At 35.1% G+C, this 20,102-nt stretch overlaps 3 protein-coding genes across 4 annotated transcripts; all 3 read left to right on the top strand.

The window, feature by feature from the left end:
• The first annotated feature begins 1,113 nt into the window (after positions 1–1,113).
• Positions 1,114–3,488, top strand: LOC130243629 (uncharacterized). The gene has a single exon (XM_056475878.1). The coding sequence runs from the start codon at positions 1,117–1,119 to the stop codon at positions 3,409–3,411; it is 2,295 nt and encodes a 764-aa protein (XP_056331853.1). The 5' UTR covers positions 1,114–1,116; the 3' UTR covers positions 3,412–3,488.
• Positions 3,489–4,536: 1,048 nt separating this feature from the next.
• On the top strand, positions 4,537–10,669 carry irge4 (immunity-related GTPase family, e4). Of its 2 annotated transcripts, none has more exons than XM_056475970.1 (3): positions 4,537–4,766; positions 6,094–6,137; positions 6,581–8,079. In XM_056475970.1, exon 3 carries the CDS (start codon positions 6,589–6,591, stop codon positions 7,747–7,749), a length of 1,161 nt encoding a protein of 386 aa, XP_056331945.1. In that variant the 5' UTR covers positions 4,537–4,766; positions 6,094–6,137; positions 6,581–6,588; the 3' UTR covers positions 7,750–8,079. The 2 variants fall into 2 exon arrangements, with proteins under 2 accessions (XP_056331945.1, XP_056331946.1); XM_056475971.1 differs by lacking the exon at positions 6,581–8,079 and adding an exon at positions 8,490–10,669 and having other exon boundaries at positions 4,540–4,766.
• A 5,071-nt stretch (positions 10,670–15,740) lies between these two features.
• Positions 15,741–19,587, top strand: LOC130243230 (interferon-inducible GTPase 5-like). The gene is made up of 3 exons (XM_056475321.1): positions 15,741–15,921; positions 16,631–16,763; positions 17,750–19,587. Exon 3 carries the CDS (start codon positions 17,765–17,767, stop codon positions 18,929–18,931), a length of 1,167 nt encoding a protein of 388 aa, XP_056331296.1. The 5' UTR covers positions 15,741–15,921; positions 16,631–16,763; positions 17,750–17,764; the 3' UTR covers positions 18,932–19,587.
• Positions 19,588–20,102: the final 515 nt, after the last annotated feature.

The raw sequence follows: 20,102 nt of genomic DNA on the forward strand, positions 1-20,102 counted from the left end.
CCGCAAGATGTCCTTGTAACATTAAAAAATAATGAGTGCATTTTCAATGTCACTTAAATTTATGTATGATTTTATTGAATCAATGTAAAAAAAAATACGAAAAAGTTGTATCTATGTTAATACTGTCAGAATAAAAAATATATAAATATATATATGATTATATTTTGTATTTGAGTGCTTGTGAGTTGCACTCTTGAAAGATAGTTAGTAGCGACCTCTAGTGTAAACAGCCGTTTAGTGTAAACAACCGTTTTATTCCAGCGACTGCCCAAAATTTCAAAAAATTAATGACAATTTTTATAATATTATCTGAAGAAATAATAGCACTCATAAATATGCCTTCACAAATTTTGCTATAAGTCTACAACTGTGTCCAGGGATTCTAAATGTTTTGTAAAGATAAATGTATGGAAGACCTTTTATAAGCCTTTTAGGACCAAGGAAAGAAAATCTAGTTAATAATTTGATTAAGTTACATGTGGGCTGTCACAGTAGAGCAGTGGTTATCACCGTTGCCTCACAGCAATGAGGTTGCTTGTTCGAGTGAGGTGAATTTAGGTGAGTTTTTTTTTTTTTTTAATAAAGGGACTAAACAGGAAAGAAAATGACCAAATGAATTATTTATTTACATGCCTCAGGACTTCTTTACTCATACAAAAGGATAATTACTGACATTAATGGTTGTATAAAAACTTGCATGAGTAGTTATTTAAAGGTATTTAAAGAAAAGAAGTCTCCGCATTACTAAAATGCTTTTACATTAGGAAATAATGTTTCTTTTATTTAATTAATCACTGAAAAAATCTGTAAGGAACCAAAATTATTTTATAATGAGCATGAGCATGAAAAACTTTTAAAACCTTTATTTTAAAGATTGATGTTGATTCTGCAAATATCACAAATGTCAAATATCATTAAAGATACTTGTATTGGAAAAAACCTGTAATTTGCCACGACTTTATAAATGTAAGTGTTTCCACTTAAATATTTACATCTTTAAACTTTGGATGCCCAAAAAATAGTACAGACCTGAAAAATCATAATGTTTGAAAAATCCTGTTAGTTTGGTGACATTTACAGAGTTGCTTTGCTTTTTGCTTTTTCAGACTCATCATCATGTCAGATGAAGTCAATGCCCTGCTGGACCCTCTCTTCAAACTCGACACAAGTCCTGGTCAGATAGCAATAGCTAAAGAACAAACTGAATCCTTTCACGAAGACAATGTGTTGAGGGAGGAACAGAGAAACTCACAACTAAAACAGGAGGCCTTAGAAATCATCCAGTTAATCATGCGAGAAATGAGAGAAACTCCATCAGAAAAATTCAAACAGAGTAGTTTAGTCCTGGACATAGTTGAATCAAAGCTTAATGAGCTGAAGAAAAGAGAGAGACTGAGAGAAGTAAAGGAGAACAATGAAGAAAAGCCAGCAGAAAAAGAAACGATAAATGTAACAAATGAAACAGAACGATCAGAAGATACTGAAGTGTCTAATGTTCACATGAAACACAAGAAAAAATGTCTTGAGGAGCAAAATAAGCAAACCAAAAAAACGGAACTTCTGGGTGTTAAAATAGAGGAAGAAAGAAAACAAGATATTCCTGTTCAGATGAAAACTAAGAAAGAAATTAGACCGATTAAACAAGAGATTGAAAAAGCAACAGAGTTTTGCAAAACAAACCCCGGAGGTGTTGAAACAAGCCTATTATATGACCAGCATGTTGCTATTAAGGAAAAAGATGAACAGACAGAAGAACCAACTAAATATTACTCCAGTGATCCAATTAAAGAATCTAATGTTGACATGATACTCCAGGAAAAATATCTTGAGAAATTAAACAAGCAAACCAAAGCTGGAGATTCATGTGATGTGAACTCAAAACATAAACACAAGCATGCTAAAACAGAGGAAGAAAGAGAAATTAATATTCCAACTCAAATAACAAATGATGATGAAAATAGATTGATTAGACAAAAGGGTGAAAAAGCAACAGAGATCCTCAAAACAAACCCTGAAGCTGTTGAAACAGGTTATTTACAACACCTGTATGATGCTATTATGGATAAAGATATTTTGACAGAAGAACTGACTCAATCTAACTCCAGTGAACCGTTAAAGCTTAAGGACAATAATGATAAACTAATGACGATGCAGAAGCAGGAATTGTGTCCAGATGCAAGTAAACCACAAGATACACATTCTCACAGTACTGCTAAAGAAAATGTGAGTTTAAAATCAGTAAGCACTGTACAAGTTGATCATATATATGAACTGCCTGATGTTTATCTCAATAGTTCTGCTGAATACATTAATGAAATGGAAGGTGTGATTGAGCAAAATAAGCAACTGGGCAACGTCACGCTTCATGTAGCTGTAACAGGGTCAACTGGAGCAGGAAAATCCAGCTTCATTAATGCAGTAAGAGGTCTTACACCTGATGATGAAAATGCAGCTCCTACAGGAGTGACTGAGACGACGATGGTACCAACGATGTACAGGCATCCTACAATGCCCAATGTTGAATTGTGGGATCTGCCAGGGACTGGAAGCCCTAAATTTAAAGCCAAGAAATACCTAAAAGAGGTGAAACTTGAGACTTTCGACTTCTTTATCATCATATCCTCAGAAAGATTCAAGGAAAACGACATCATGCTGGCTGAAGCGATTAAAGAAAGGAAGAAGCTGTTTTATTTCCTCCGCTCGAAGATCGACAATGACATTCATGCTGAATCTCATAGGAAAGACTTTGATGAGCAGAAAGTGCTCTCACACATTCGTGAGAACTGTCACAGAAACCTGAAGGATATGGATGACCCGCATGCTTTCCTCATATGTTCCTTTGAACTGCACAAATATGATTTTCAGACATTTGTCGACACATTGAAGAAGCAGCTGCCTGATCACAAGAGAGATGCTTTGATTTTGTCCTTGCCAATATACTCCTCAAAGATTTTGGAAGAGAAAATCAATATATTTATGAAGCAAACCTGGTCGGCAGCTGTTGCTTCTGGCTCTGTGGCTGTGGTTCCAGTGCCTGGTCTTTCCATGGCTTGTGATGCTGCCATTTTGCTGGGTTTCTTCACCAAGTGTTACTATGCATTTGGTCTGGATGAAGAATCAATAGATAAGCTGTCTGTGAGGGTCAACAACCCATCTCTGAAAGCTATAAGAAGGTCACCTCTAGTGGTCGCTATTGGTCAAAAGAAACTCACCAATAAGGAGCTGTCGGCACTGACTAGCAAGGAGGCAGCTGTTAAGTTTGCATGGAGCATGGTTCCTGTTGTAGGGAGTATAAAAACAGCACAAATGTCTTACTCTACAACACTGAACCTTCTGCGAACAGGAGTTCATGATCTTGCTGAAACAGCCAGAGAAGTGTTGAAAGCAGCAGGAGTGACTGGAGTCTATTAATACACAGACAAAAAGAAATTCTGAGAACTTCTAGTTACAATTTAGGTTTCATGCATTAAGTTAAGTTGACTTTAAATGCACTTGTGAATGCCAGCCAAAAAAAAAAAGAAAAAGAAAAAGCATGCAAACTGAACCAAAAAACAGCCAAAAAAGTAGAGATTTTGTTTCTGAAATCTTTGGGATTTTTTGGTTGAGTTTTGCAGTTTCCTCTGGAATATTTTTGGTTCAGGTATTGTTTTTTCCTCTGCCACTTTATATGATATTCACACACACACGAAAAAAAATGTTTGTGTCTGAGGAATTCATACTTTATTTATACTTTAGTTAGACATGTTTCTGTACCAATGATAAAAGATACAAATGACAAAGAAAATGCATCTTGTATGATTTAAAGAATTTGAATTATTGATATTTTTATGTTATTTGTTTATAGTCTGCTGATGCAAAAGTGTTATGGTATTAGCTATTTGTTAATTAATAAAGATGACCTTTTGGCAACTTTTAAAACATCACACAGAACCTTTAAAACCAGAGAAATGGACAAATCTTTGCCGTCTTAAACAACTCCTTTTTCCTCACTGTAATTAAAATATTAGGAATGTCACATTTGAATCCTAATGTAGAATAAGTTCTCCCCCTCTCTCTCTCTCTCTCTCTCTCTCTCTCTCTCACGCGCACACACACATATATTCATGCTATTATAAAAAGTGTTTCTCGATTGTTTGTATTCTTAATTAAACATTTATGAGTTAAATAAAAGGGTAATCCTTATTTTATTAATCAATAAGCCTAGATCTTCTAGAAATGTTTTTTAACCATTTAACACTGACTAGCCATATACATTGTCATTTACAGAGATTTAGCGGCTCTTTTATTGCAGTTTTATTGGTTGGTTCACCTCAGGTTTCTATAATAAGCAAACAGCCTACTGTACACCTGATCTATCTCCCTATCTCTGTTTGATTGCATGTCGTTGGAAAAATTGAGAAGGTTCACCGCGAGTGATTATTTAAGCTCGCAAAAGAGGTTTTTCATAAGACGAAAAGCGAGCACGTAGCGTGTTTTGGTTTGCAATATTATTGTTACGTTTCATTATAATGCTTAGCTTATCGGTTTGGTTTGATTAAATGAGCATAAATCGCCTACAATCACTAGTGCAATGTAGTTTCGTTTCCCTGCAATTCATTAGTTTCGTTTCCCTTACGTAGGTCTTTACACGTGACCTGCAAAAGTATGAGGATCAGGAAGAGGATTATCTTGCGATAATTATCTTTTTATCTGTGTAACATTTTTAAACCTCACAGTTTCCGAAGAGAAGTGAGTCTCCGTTCTCTTGTTTGGAACCAAAAATAAATGTAAGTAGGCTATAATTCCTTCTATAATTCCTGTCGGTTTAATGAATTACCTACTTAATATATCGTGTCTCTCATCCCTGAACAATAATCAACAGTTTAAATAAATAAATAAATCAGAGATTAAGCCGAAGGAAAATGAATGAATGATTTAATTCTGACTGATAAAGATTATTTAATTTAATGTAATTATTTATTAAAAAAAATATGTGGCATACAAGGTTATGTTTGAATTTCTCATATATAAAATATATGTCTAATATGCAACACTCAGTTGAAGACAGAATAATTAGCCCCCCTTCGAATTTTTTATTTATTTTCTTGATGTTTAAAAAATGATGTTTAATGACATTTTCACAGTATGTCTGATAATTTTTTTCTTCTGGAGAAAGTCTTATTTGTTTTATTTCAGCTAGAATAAAAGCAGTTTTTAATTTTTTAAAAGCCATTTTAAGGTCAAAATTATTAGCCCCTTTAAGCTATATTTGTTTTCGATAGACAGAACAAACCATCATTATACAATAACTTGCCTAATTACTCTAACCTGCCTAGTTGACCTTATTAACCTAGTTAAGCCTTTAAATGTCACTTTAAGCTGTATAGAAGTGTCTTGAAAAATATCTAGTCAAATATTATTTACTGTCATCATGACAAAAATGATATAGATATTAGAAATGAATTATTAAAACTATTAGGTTTAGAAATGTGTTGAAAAGTCTTCTCTACGTTAAACAGAAATTGGGAAAAAAAATAATTAGGGGAGGTGATGCAGTGGCGCAGTAGGTAGTGCTGTCCCCTCACAGCAAGAAGGCAGCTGATTCGAGCCTCGGCTGGGTCAGTTGCCATTTCTGTGTGGAATTTGCATGTTCTCGCTGCGTTTACGTGGGTTTTTTCTAGGTGCTCTGGTTTCCCCCACAGTCCAAAGACATGTGGTATAGGTGAATTAGGTAGGCTAAATTGTCCGTAGTGTATGAGTGCGAATGAGTGTGTATGGATGTTTCCTAGAGATGGGTTGCGGCTGAAAGGGCATCTGCTACGTAAAACATGTGCTGGATAAGTTGGCGGTTCATTCCGCTTTGGCGACCCCGGATTAATAAAGGGACTAAACCGAAAAGAAAATGAATGAATAAATAAACAGGGGAGCTAATAATTCAGGGGGCCTAATTATTCTGACTTCAACTGCATATATCAAAAGATTTGAACTATTTGAATTACAAATATGTACATATGTTCAAATATATTAGATATAATTTTATGTTCATATATGACCATATATCAGATTTTCATATGGAATAATCTATGAATGAACTGTATTTTTTGCCTGACACAGGTGCACACTGTGAAATAAAAGTTGAAAGGTTCGCTACACGAAAGGTCAGTATACACCACTGCAGATTTCTAGTTACCATAACATGTCTGTAATAAATAATATCTGTCACACTGCCTGTTTATGTTGCAATTGTACTTCTTTATTTATTACTGATGGTGTTTTAAACAGGTACTGTTTAAAATAACCTTGAACCATTTAGGGGAAGTGACAGCCTGAAGCTTTAGATGTTTATTTTTTCAAAATGCAAATTTTGTCAGTGTTTTGGAGCACACTAGCTAATAGATATCCTTAAGACTAACAGACTGATAAATATTTTGATTTCACTGGACCTTCAAGACATAATCTTTAGGGCTAAATGTGAGGGTGGTGCTCAAACTTATTCAAAAGAATTACACTAATAGAATTAACTGCAATTACAACCAAGTTTCTTTGAGTTTTAGGGATGTTTAAGAACATATACTTCTGAATACTTCTATAACTTTTACAGTTCAAAACATGGAAACTCAAGACCCTGCTGTTGCTGAGGCAGTGAAGGCCTCAGGTGAATCAACCTTGGAAAAGGCCACAGCAAAAGCCAAAGAAGCATATGACCAGTTTATGAATGTCTCACTTAACATCGCTGTGACTGGAAAAACAGGATCAGGGAAATCTTCCTTTATAAATGCACTAAGAGGTCTAAAGGATGATGATGAAGGAGCAGCACGTACTGGAGTCACAGAAACTACAATGTTGCCCAACATGTATGAGCATCCTGCAATGCCAAACGTGAAGATCTGGGACCTGCCTGGAATAGGAAGTCCAAACTTCAAAGCAGATAAATACCTTAAAGATGTCAAATTTAAAACCTACGACTTCTTCATTATTTTGAACTCCGAGAGGTTCATGCAGAATGACGTCATGTTGGCTAAAGAAATAAGAAAGCAGAAGAAAAACTTTTACTTTGTTCGCTCAAAGATTGACAACGACATTTCAGCAGAAAAAAGAAGAAAAACATTTGATGAACAGAGGGTCCTTTGCACAATAAGGGAGGACTGTCTGAAAAACTTAAAGCAACTGGGAGACCCCAGAGTGTTCCTGATTTCATCTTTTGACTTGGAGAAATATGATTTTGAAGAACTTCAAAACACACTAGCAGAAGAGCTTCCAGTCCATAAGAGAAATGCTCTCCTACAAGCCTGGCCGGTGTGTTCTGCTGCATCTTTGGAAATGAAGATCAAGATTTTTGAAGGTGTGATCTGGGCTGCATCTCTTGCCTCTGCTGGTATAGCTGTGGTCCCTGTGCCTGGTCTATCAGCAGCATGTGATACAGGGATGGTGGCTCTTTTTCTCACGAGGTGCTACTTTGCATTTGGCTTGGATGATGGATCACTGGCGAGGCTTTCAGAAAAAATAAACAAGCCCTTGGTGGGACATCTGGCTAAATCAAAGATTGCGTCTGCCATCCAAGAAAAAGCACTGACCAGATTACAAGTATCTGGTACACTGGTTGTCCTTTTCTCAGCTGAATATGTAGCAAGTCTCGTTCCAGGTGTGGGCAGTGTCGCTGCTGCTGGATTGTCCTTTGGTACTACTTATTACCTCTTGAGAAGTGGATTAAAGGAACTGGCAAATGTTGCTCGAGAAATCAGAAAAGAGGTGCTGGATAGTGTTCGATAGCTCGTAGATGTCCAGAAAATGTGTTTGTGGAGGAAAGTGTTGTTGGTTTTTTGATTGCTTTAGTTGGTTGATTATGAAGCAAGTGTACATTCATGCCTCTGTTAATTAAGTAACTAAATAAAATATTATTAAATATTATATTTTGGGGGCTAAACTAATGTCTGACTAGAAAGGAGAGAGTTACACTAATTCAAAGGAATATATTTTAATGATCTTGTGGATGATTTTGTAAGTCATTAATACTGTTTTTAAACAAATGTTGTTTATATTTCTTGAAGTAATTTTTTCTATGCCAAAATCTGGCAAAGTGTCACAAAGAATTGTACTTATTACATTATAACATGCAATAAAAACATGTTTGAAAACTCTTGTTTTAAATGTTTGTAAATGTATTTCAATTACACACCCAGTCTTTTAAATGACTAATGAAATACTTTCAACATATTCCCAAACAGTTATTTACCTTAAGATTAAACCTATAAATTTAAGTCTACAGCCCATTTAGCATAAATATACACAGTCTCATTTAGGATATATAAAGTCACATTGTGAGAAATAAAGCTGCAATTACAATAAAAAGGCTGCAACTGTGGGATCTCATAAAGTCATAAAAGGAGATTTGAACTCATAAACATGTCAAAAACAAGGTGCAGTTGTCCATGGGCGAACAGCATGACTGTACTGTAGTACTGTACTCAATTTACCATGCTAGTCTCAATAAAATGTTTTATCTTTTACAGTGCTAAATTTAACCAGGCACAATGACAGAAGATTCTTCTGCTGACGTGGATTTCTCTGGAGCTTTGCTGAGATTGGGTGAAAGTGACCCAAATGCAGCTGCTGTGAAGGCTAAAGAAGAACTGGACAGTCTTGACAGTGTGACTCTGAATATCGCTGTGACTGGGGAAGCAGGAGCAGGAAAGTCTTCATTCATTAATGCGCTTCGAGATCTGAGTGATGAAGATGACAACTCCGCACCAACTGGATTGACTGAAACCACAAAGGAAGCTACCATGTACACCCATCCCACAAAGCCAAATGTTAGACTGTGGGACCTACCAGGAATTGGCACGCCAAATTTCAAAGCGAACAAATACCTCAAAGACGTAAAATTTGAAACGTACGATTTTTTTATCATCATTTCCTCAGAGAGGTTCAAGGAGAATGATGTGTATCTGGCCAAGGAGATTCAAAAAAAGCAGAAGAGGTTTTATTTTGTCCGAAACAAGATTGATAATGACATTCGCTCAGCAGCAAATGGAAAAATCAACGAGCAGCAGCTGCTTTGCACGATCAGGGAAGACTGCTACAGAAATCTGAAGGAGGTAGGAAATCCTAAAGTGTTCTTGATTTCCTCTTTTGACTTGGGGAAGTATGACTTTGAAAATCTGGTTGGTACCCTAGAGTCAGAGCTTTCAGATCACAAGGGATTTGCTCTGGTTCAGTCCTTGCCTGTGTACTCTCTGGCTATGCTAGAGAAAAAGAAAGCGCTTCTGGAGAAGTTCAGTTGGCTTGCAGCATTAGCCTCAAGTGCATGTACTTTAGTTCCCAACCAAATAATGTCTCTGATCGCAGACAACGCAATACTGATAGCGTATCTCATAGGCTGTCATTACGTTTTGGGTTTGAATGAGAAATCGCTCAAACAGCTGTCAGAGAGAACGAACAAGCCTGTCTCCCAGTTGAAATTGGCTATAAAGTCACCTGTGTCACTGGCAGTGCTAGACAGAATGAGGATTAGTCCTATGGCAAAACCAGTGAAAAGTTTAGAGGATCTGCTTGATAGTAAAAATCTTGCAGCCAATGTTCGGAACGCAAAAGATGCCTTCACAAATAGTCACACCAACTTGATTAGAGCTCTAAATGAAATGATCAAAGACATGAGACAAGTTCTTCAAGTAGCAGGTTTGGACAAATAAAATCATGCTAATGAACAATGTTTACAAAACTGTTTTTCTGTGTGTGTGTGGACATTTGACCATCATAACTAAGTTTATTGGGAACTGTGTGTACTGAGTGGCACTGGAAGGTGATTTCTTTAACCTCTTGAAGCCCAAGGTGTTTTTTTACATGCATTTTTTATTTCTCTTTGCTATTTGGGCTTATTGGAACCTAATTACAATAAAAATCTATGTATCATCTTTTGATACGATGTACTTTTAGAGAAAAATGATGTCCATATATGTGGACTCGTTGTCCGAATTTACATAAAACACTTTTTCCTGAATGTTTTTTAATGCATATATAACATAGACATTTCTTTTTTTAACTTGCTTTGACTATCAGAGAGTAAAAACAACCTTTTTTCCCATTTTGGACAGTTAAAAATAGTGTTTGGGACATTTCATATGCAGCAAAACAGTTGCAGGATGACACTGCATGTCTGTAACAAAATATAAAACATTCAAAGTATTTTAAATAGCCACTTAAGAGCTAAAATGTGCTGTCCACATATGTGGACACTCAAGCCCTTGGAGGTTAAGAAAAATGGTCGAAATGAGAAAGTTAAACTGAAAACTGAAAACTAAACTGGTAAAAACGTGACTGTATACTTTTCAAGAATATGTGGTTAGTTCAAGAAATTTTGATTACCCATATTATTTTTATTGTACACTTGTAAACTTCATATGCTTACCTTATTTTAGAATGCATACAAGAGTTATAGGCCAAGGGTCGTAATCTTTACCATCTTGTAAACAATGAATTTCATATTCTTTTTTATCATTATTATTTGTGTGAATTGTTTTCTACATATTTTCAGTGCAATTATACACATTGGATCAAATGATAATAAATGCCATAGTGGCAGGTGTTGATTTTCAGGATGTTCTAGTTTAGATGATTATATGTGAATAGCGTAGACAATGGTATTTTTGTTTTTGTTTGTACAGTATGTGTGTGGTGTGTGGTTTATATTAAACAAAGATATCACTTTCTGTTAGTGTCCTTATTATACATGTTCCATGTACTCATTGTAATTACAAATATTTATAAATAACTACAGCAAATAATCTGTAGTTAGTAAAAACTAACCCGCTCACTAACACTAACAAGCAACTAGCAAGTACATGTAATTAATTTACATTAGTTAAATGAACAGTTACACTGTAACAAAGACACCTTCAAATATATAGCAAAACTTTAGGCTCTTTTTTCTTTCATGGTGGTACTTACTGTGCTTCTACAAATAGGACATATGGCCAGTTAAGCTCAAACTTTTAGAGGTATGCTAGTCATAAAAAGCAGATGGGTGTGTGAACATAAGAGGCTTTAGTAAGAAAGAAAAAAGCCCAACCCTTTCTTTACAGGTTTGTTTTTGGACGTTTTAACAGGTTTATGACACATTTGTGATTATAAAGTCTTTTAAAATGTTGCACGGTGTGACTAAGCTATCACAATAATAGATTAGTTCAGTTCTGCTTATCACTGACACCTGGCATAGAGTCACAAAGTATTTGTTTGTGTTGTTACCCAGAACAACACAACACAAACAGCATTTGACCTGAAAAGTACACACAGCATGACTACTGACATCTTGAGTAATGTAGTTTCTCTTAAACTATTTCTGATATTATGTTACAGTATAGGCGACGCAGTGAGTAGCACGTTCGAGCTGGGTCAGTTAGCGTTTCTGTGTGGAGTTCGCATATTCTCCCAGTGTTTGTGTAGGTTTCTTCTGGCTGCTCCGGTTTCCCCCTCAAGTCCAAAGACATGTGGTATAGGTGAATTGGGTAGGCTAAATTGTCCATAGTGTATGTGTGTGATGTGTGGATGTTTCCCAGTGATGGGTTGCGGCTGGAAGGCCATCTGTTGTGTAAATGATGTACTGGATAAGTTGGCAGTTCATTCCGCTGTGGCGGCCCTGGATTAATAAAGGGACTAAGCTGAAAAGAAAATGAATGAATGAATGTTATAGTATACCGCACAGTCTGTTTTGTGGTTTCCACAATAGGAAATACATTTTTTATTAAAAATAAGGAATAAATTGAACAACCTAATGAGGATGTCCTCTGTGTAACTGCGGGAGAACATTATGTAGTAAAGCTTGTCTGAAAATATGCTTACAACTATTACAAAATGCTGAAATTGATACTTTATTGCAAACCAACATTTACAAAGAATTTTCTGTTTTCCATATAAACATTTACAATTAGTTTGCAAGAATTTGTACAAAGCAGTCCCATCAAAATGTGGTCCCCTTTCTGCATTTTAACAACATTTCAACACAATTTCGAAAAACACGATCTGTCACAGAGAGAAAAATACTGAATAATATGATGTATGAAAATAACAATTAACAAACATTTGCTAATTCCATTACATTATTACATTGCACAGTTGTAGACATCAGAAAGAAATTCATGGTAAATTAAACTAGGATTGTTATGCTAAAAGTTTTCGCCATGCCTTGTTTTGTGGAAAAAGTGATATTGCTGTTTGCTTTGATATATTGTTTTTATAATTTTACATTAAACATTAAATTGCTCAAAAGTGATGTTAAAGATATTTGTAATGTTAAAAAAGGTTTTACTTTACTTTATTGTCCACAAGTGGAAATTTTACTTTGGCTTCACCACACAACCACATCAGTGTTCATATTACACAAACAGTATCATAGAAAAAAACAGGCAACACAAATACATTCAATGTCATCACATAAATCACATTAAAAATGCAATTTAAAACCCTAAACATACTTAGAACTCAGTATTTAAATTTCTAATGGCAGTCGGCACAAAAGGACATTTGATACAGATTTTTCTTTACTTGAGGTTGCCTAAAACATTTTCTTGATGGCAAGAGTTGAAATTTTAGATTTAAAGTATGGGAACAATCTTTAATATTGACATGTGCTTTCTGTTTAATTCTCATTGAATAAATATCATTTGGTTGTCTTTGTGCTTTACCAACGTTTGCACTGGCAATTTTTACTACTCGACAGTTTTTGCTTTTCCTTAATTTTATTTAAAACAAATGCCTTTTTTTAACTTTTGGCTAAAATAATTATTTTTCTATGAAAATAAAGTAGAAAAAATATTTTTAACAATGATAATAAGAAGGATTATCAGGAACAAATGACCAGTACCACCAAAGAAAACTGATCAGCAGCAAATCGGCATATTATTATGAATTTTGAAGGATCATGTGACACAAAAGCTGCAAAAAATTCCATACGATTAAATTGCTTTTTGTAATATTTCAACAAACAATATATTATTTTAAATTGGAAAAATATTTCACCATATTATTATTTCTATTTTTGAAAAAAATATGTAGGCTCGGTGAGCATAAGTACTTCATTTAAAATCATTCGTTCTTAATGTTTCCAAACGTTTAACTAGGGTATCTTTCGTATTTCTCTGATATTTTTACAAATTTTCCTTTACTATTCTGGAAATATAATATGCAAAAGCACTTGTCCTGACAGTGTTGAGGTCACTGGACAGTGCACTCTCCAAACCTACAAAATCAAATGCACTTCTGTCTAAGCTGTTGATGAGAAACATCTGCTGTTCTGACAGTTTTTCCCTCTGAAGCTCTTGTGTATATTGTGCCCGAAGCCCATCCAGTATCTCAGTCTCCTCACAGCATAAATCTTCCTTAGTCTGTAAACAAGAGTCGACTTTAGTCTGGACCAAGAGGTAATGCTTCCTTAATTTTTCAACTTCCTTGGTGAGTTTTACATGCCGTGCTTTCTCCCAGTCTGAAACAATGATGATGTAAAAGTCGTAACATTTCATGGCTTGTATCAGTTCAAACATTGAGCAATCCATGACGGCCTCTATGCCAGATACGTCCCAGAACCGGACATCTGGGTATCCAGGACTCAGTGCTGGATTGCTGATGGATGCTGCTAGTCCACCGCTCTCATCATTCGCCAGACCAAAGTGGACACTCCAGACCCCAGGCCCTGGTCACACCAGAGTTTGAGCATGTGAAATTCTGTCATACAATGCTGCCAAAAGTGGTGGGATTAAACAATATGATTAGATATTACACATGGAACGATTGCTCCATATTTAAAATTTCTGTCTAGAGTCAGAAACTCTGACCTGCAAAATCGCCTCACGTGACTGCGCGAGACCAATCAAAGATCAAAACGTGACCTCTCTGGACAGAAATTTAAAACATGGAGCAATCACTCGCTTTTTTAAATGTCTAATCCAGGGGTGCCAAAACTAGGTCCTGGAAGGCCAGTGTCCTGCAAAGTTTAGTTCCAACCCCAATCAGACACACCTGGGCTAGCTAATCAAGCTCTTACCAGGCTTTCTAGAAACATTCTTGCAGGTGTGTAAAATCTGCAGGATACCGGCCCTCCAGGACCGAGGTTGATTCTCAATTCCAAGAACGAATTTGCATTCTCGTGGAGACTGCAACCATGTTCTCATGGAGAACATTAATGTGTCCTACGTTCTTCTGGGCTTGAGTTTTGGAACTGAACTTTGGCGGTTGATGATGTCGTTACAAGAGAACACAAGAATGCTGATGAGCGCATATTGAGAAACAGTTTGGGCACCTCTGATCTAGAGTGAATGAGTGTGTTTGTTTGTTCTCCTGATATGCCTATTGTTTTTATAAACTTAATTAAAAAAAACTTTTTAAAAATATATATTTTTTGCTGTTCACTTTTCGTATGTGGACGGTCAGCTTTGAGGGGAGAGTAACACATTGCAGTGATGGTCAGCTGGATTTCACTGCAGTCCTCTCTGTGTTTTTTGGTTTCTTTTATGTTTTTAACATTTAATATCAAGAGTCAGTCAGTGCCACACTAAAGCTTATTCAGATACACTTGAAGCCAAAATATTTCACCCTCCTTTGTAATTATTGTAATTATTTTTCTAATATTTTTCCAAGTGATATATTAACAGATTAACAGAGCAGGGAAGTTGTCACTGTATTTCCTATAATGGTAACTTTTCATATAATAAACCTAACTTGCCTAGTTTAACCCAGTTAAGCCCTTCTGCACTTTAAGATAAATAATAGTATCTTGCAAAATAAGTACCGATAATAATATGTAATGTGATCATGGCAAAGACAAATGAAATTAGTTATGTGTTAAAAAATCTCTCCGTTAAATAGCATTTACATACATTTTGAAAGAGGCTCGATGAATTTGACTGGAAAACCACTAATGAAGCAAATAAACGTGGTATTTATAGTAAAAAGACTTTCTTAAATAAATGCAAAAATCAAGTTATTTATTTATTTTTTTAGTATTACTACAGGTTTGGAACATTAGTGCTGACTAATTTGTTATGCTTTTAGATGAAGTTTATTTTTGTTTTATTGAATATGTGATTGTGATAAATGTTGACAGTTGCTTTAAAAATATGCCATATACCATGGGTGTCAATCTCAGTTTCTGGAGAGCCGCAGCCCAGCAAAGTTTAGTTCCCATGCTGGTTCAACACACTTAGCTGTATGTTTCTAACAAGCCTGAATGACTCTATGAACTTGAATGACAGCTAAACTGTGCAGAGCTGTGGCCACAAATAATATGCCTGTTTATATAATAACATTGATATGTTTCACACCTGTGCTATATACACTGCATGTGTTGCTTATTCATGTTAAATAGAAAATGTATTCATACCTGCTGATTCACGTATAAAAATGTATTCATTAATTTTCATACATTTTCTGTTGCATATTATTATTTATTTTGCCAAAACAATAAAATATATATCTCTAAAGAATTTATATTATTTCTATTTAATAATAAAGAATACTAATTAATTTTAGTAACAACAATACTATATACGATATATCATTAATGTGTATGCAGTATAATGCCGTGAGTAGCACTACAGTACAGTAATTAAGTGTAAGCAGTTTCCAGTTCTGCTACTGCTCTGTTACAGTAATTAACTGACAACACTGTTGCTAGTGACTCACTGTTAAACATCTCTTACAGTGACTAACTGGCAGCAGCATTGCCAGTCATCCATTGTAAAAAAAATTAAATAAAAAATGTTATGATATGCCAGTGTAGTGTAAACATGCAAAATTGCCTCTGAAAGCAAAGAACAAATGTGGCAAGACAAGAAGGAGCACCTTCACAGAGTTTAGAGAGAAAGGAGAAAGTGACTTGTATAGACTTGCTTGTTTGCAATAGAAACTAATCAAGAGTGATGTGGCACGGCACACCCAGATATCTCAAACATACAGGTAAGTATTTTACATCCATCTCCGTGTTACATTAATAATTATTTATCCTTTTATATGACTATACAACGTCCTTCCACTGTATTGCACAGTTTAGAGAAATGTACAAGGTGATGAGGATTGCATGGTTGAAACTTATATTTCAAATAGCAATTGTTATTGTAACCGACAGAATTCATATGTATGTGAATTAGTCACTGTATTTACTTCCTAAGTGAATCATTTTTTTGTTATGATTGTACAGTTTATAAACTGTTTTAAATGTTTTGAGAATATTACAACTTTTTAGATTATATATTAATTATTCTGTTTTTAGATTTTAGAGAAAATCTATTAACTCTTGGTTTTTCAGTGTGAACAGTTGCCTATTGGAGCATGATTCAATTGTAGAACAGGAATAAAACAAAAGGCTGAAATGCTCTTAATAATTTTAAGGCGTTTTAATCATCTAGAATTATTTGTTCATGCTTATTTATAGCATCAACGCCAGTTTAAAATGCACCAGCATGGGTTTACTGGAACAAATGTATTCAAACGGTGTGGGAAATGCTTTGTGTGTGTGTGTGTGTGTGTGTGTGTGTGTGTGTGTGTGTGTGTGTGTGTGTGTGTGTGTGTGTGTGTGTGTGTGTGTGTGTGTGTGTGTGTGTGTGTGTGTGTGTGTGTGCGTGTGTGTGCGTGTGTGTGCATGTGTGTGTGTGTTGTTGTTTTTCAGGTAACTGTAATTTGAATTCATTCGGAAGAGAAAGTGACTTGTGACCTGTATAGCCTTGCTTCTTTGCAGTAGAAAGCGCCAAACGAGCTGACGCAGCACACTCAGAGAAACTTAAAACAAATACATTTTACAGGTAAGAATTTAGTTTCATCATTAAATTTGTTGTCATATGTTGTCAAAAGTATGTTTTACTATTTAATGTTTTAATGTAATGAAAGCAAAAGTATATGCTATTAATAAAAGGTAAATGATTTTTATTAATAGCACATGTAACAAAAACAAAGTTACCAGCCAATAAATAATAAAACTTGTTCTAAACTTGTTCTATGCTTTAGTAGCATGATTGTGTTCAGCTTTAACTTTGTACAGAGTTTTTCAACGCCAATATTGTATAAGAATTTTTTTGAGTTTCAATTGTTGCATGCGTTCGTCTCCTTCACAGCAGTTGTTTATCAAAGGAGTGGCAGGTGCCACGCTTGGTCTTATTGTGGAGTATATCAGTGTGTCATGAATCGAAGAGAAGTGTATCAGAGTAAAGTATTTATTGAAAAAATGTAGTGGAGTAAAAGTTGCTAGAAAAAGAAAAAAGTAAAGTATAGATATTTGCAAAAAGACTTACGTAGGGTTACTATAACTTTGTTACACTGTACGTTTTTTCTTTCTGTCTGCTCGTCAATATATAATCAAAAAACTAAATCCTTTGCATTAGCATTTCAAGGCCTCTCTGAATCGTAGATGGCCATTATGGCTTGCAGATCATATTTTGAAATAAAATATACTTTTTAACTCTGAGATTGTCTCTTGACTCTGTTGTGGTTGTTGGTCAGTGTCAACTCAGTTTCTTTAGAATTGGCTTCACATTATTTACATTATTTAGACCACAGGTGTCAAACTACGTTTCTGGAGGGCCGCAGCTCTGAACCGTTTAGCTCCAACCCTAATTAAACACACCTGATCAAACTAATTGAGTCCTTCAGGCTTGTTTGAAACCTACAGGTAAGTGTGTTGAAGCAGGGTTGGAACTAAACTGTGCAGGGCTGTGACCCTCTAGGAACTGAGTTTGACACCCCTGATTTAGACTATTATGTCTCTAACTCAGACCTGTTCTTAAATCATTAGTTTGCTGTTCAAAACATGGAAACTCAAGACCCTGCTGTTGTTGAGGCAGTAAAGGCTTCAGGCGAATCAACCTTGGAAAAGGCTACAGCAAAAGCCAAAGAAGCATTTGACCAGTTTATGAATGTCTCACTTAACATCGCTGTGACTGGAAACACAGGATCAGGAAAATCCTCCTTTGTAAATGCACTAAGAGGTCTAAATGATGATGATGATGGAGCAGCACTTACTGGGGTCACAGAAACTACAATAGAGCCAAACATGTATGAGCATCCTGCAATGCCAAACGTGAAGATCTGGGACCTGCCTGGAATAGGAAGTCCAAACTTCAAAGCAAATAAATACCTTAAAGATGTCAAATTTAAAACCTACGACTTCTTCATTATTCTTACCTCGGCGAGATTCACGGAGAACGATATCATGTTGGCCAAAGAAATAAAAAAACTGAAGAAAAACTTTTACTTTGTTCGCTCAAAGATTGACAACGACATTTCAGCAGAAAAAAGAAAACAACCCTTTGATGAACAGAGGGTTCTTGACACAATAAAACAGGACTGTCAGAAAAATCTGAAAACACTGGGAAAGCCCAACGTTTTCTTGATATCATCTACAGATTCAAACAAATATGAATTTGAAAACCTTCTAAATGCACTCTTTGAAGAGCTTCCAGAACTCAAACAATCAGCTCTTCTACAAGCCTGTCCGGTGTGCTCTGCTGCATGTCTTGAGAAGAAAATCAAGATGTTTGAACGTATGAGCTGGGCTGTATCTCTCGCCTCTGCTGGTATAGCTGTGATCCCCGTGCCTGGTCTATCAGCAGCATGTGATTTGGCCATTGTGGTTCTTTTTCTCACAAGGTGCTACTTTGCATTTGGTTTAGATGAGAAATCCCTGACAAGGCTTTCAGAAAAAGTAAACAAGCCCCATCTGAAAGATATGGCCAAATCAAAGTTTGTCATTGCCATCCGAGAAAAAGCTCTGACCAGAATACAGGTCTCTGCTGCAATTGCTACCATTGGTACTGTTGAGTATTTCTTGAGCCTGCTTCCAGGTCTGGGCAGTGCTGCTGCTGCAGGAATATCCTTTGCAACGACGAAGTACCTCCTGACAGAAGGATTAAATGATCTGGCAAAAACTGCTCGAGAAATACAAAAAGAAGCTGGGCTGGAAAATGTGTTTAAATAATTTCGTTAAGAATGTATTTTGTGTTCACATTCTGATCATTGATTTATTTCCTATAAAGCATATACATATTTTCTGCATCTTTCATTGATAAAAGGATGATTGTTGGTAGTCTGTCAATATTTAGCTAAGCAAACAAAATATGTCTTGATAATAAAAAGCAAATGTTAATGTAGTGCAATATATTACAATTAGTAGACAGTTTTCAGTCTAACAATCAAGTACAATACCTAATTTCTTTTTTAAAAACATTGTTTACTTGTATACCATTTACACCTTTCTACTTCTCAATAATAAACTTTAATTACTTAATTAGTTGTCATTTAACTTTATTTTTACTGGGATGGGATTAGATTTTACCTATCACAAATATTGTATAATGACTCAAACTTAACAAAATTCTAACATATGTTTTATTCTTTTTGGGGCTTAGTTCTTTTTATAATATTTCTTTTTGTATATTAGTTCAGTAATATTTGTACTTTTTAACCATTTGAAATATTTTACGAACTTCAATAATAAAAATGAACTTATTGACAGGAGTTGATTTTCAGGGTGTTTTAGATATCCAGACAGAGGAATTTTTGTTCTATTATCCAGAATGTATGTGGTGTGTGGTTTCCTATAAGTATGAATCTAAATAAAAAAAATTAATAAACTCTTTATTGTTCCATGGTGGTACTTTACGCTTACACAAATGTAGCATATATGTAAGATTTATTGTCAAAGCTTATTTTTAGAGCCATTGAATTTGTTTTAGGCAGATCGATGTGTAAATACATACTGTATGGGGTTTTATTAAGAAAGAAAAAGGTTTGACACATTCTAAATTATGAAGCCTTTTAAAATGTTTTAGGGTGTTACTTAGCTGTTGAGCCGTGTATAGATTTACCCAGTTCTTATCACTGACACCTGGCATAGTCACAAAGTATTTATCTTGTAATCTAAAACAACACAAGAATTTGACCAGAAAAATGCACACAGACATCTTGATTAGTTTCACTAAAAGTATTCAGATTTTATGTTACAGTATAACTCGCATACAGTCTGTTTTTTTTTTTTCATAAACATTTTATTAAACAAGAAACAGTCTTAAGCTAACTGCTTTAAGTGGTACAACAATCATCATAAAAAAATGGTACACTTAAATTTTTATTTTCTATACTACAGACCA

Source organism: Danio aesculapii, chromosome 16 (assembly GCF_903798145.1).
Source record: "Danio aesculapii chromosome 16, fDanAes4.1, whole genome shotgun sequence".
Taxonomy (NCBI): domain Eukaryota; kingdom Metazoa; phylum Chordata; class Actinopteri; order Cypriniformes; family Danionidae; genus Danio; species Danio aesculapii.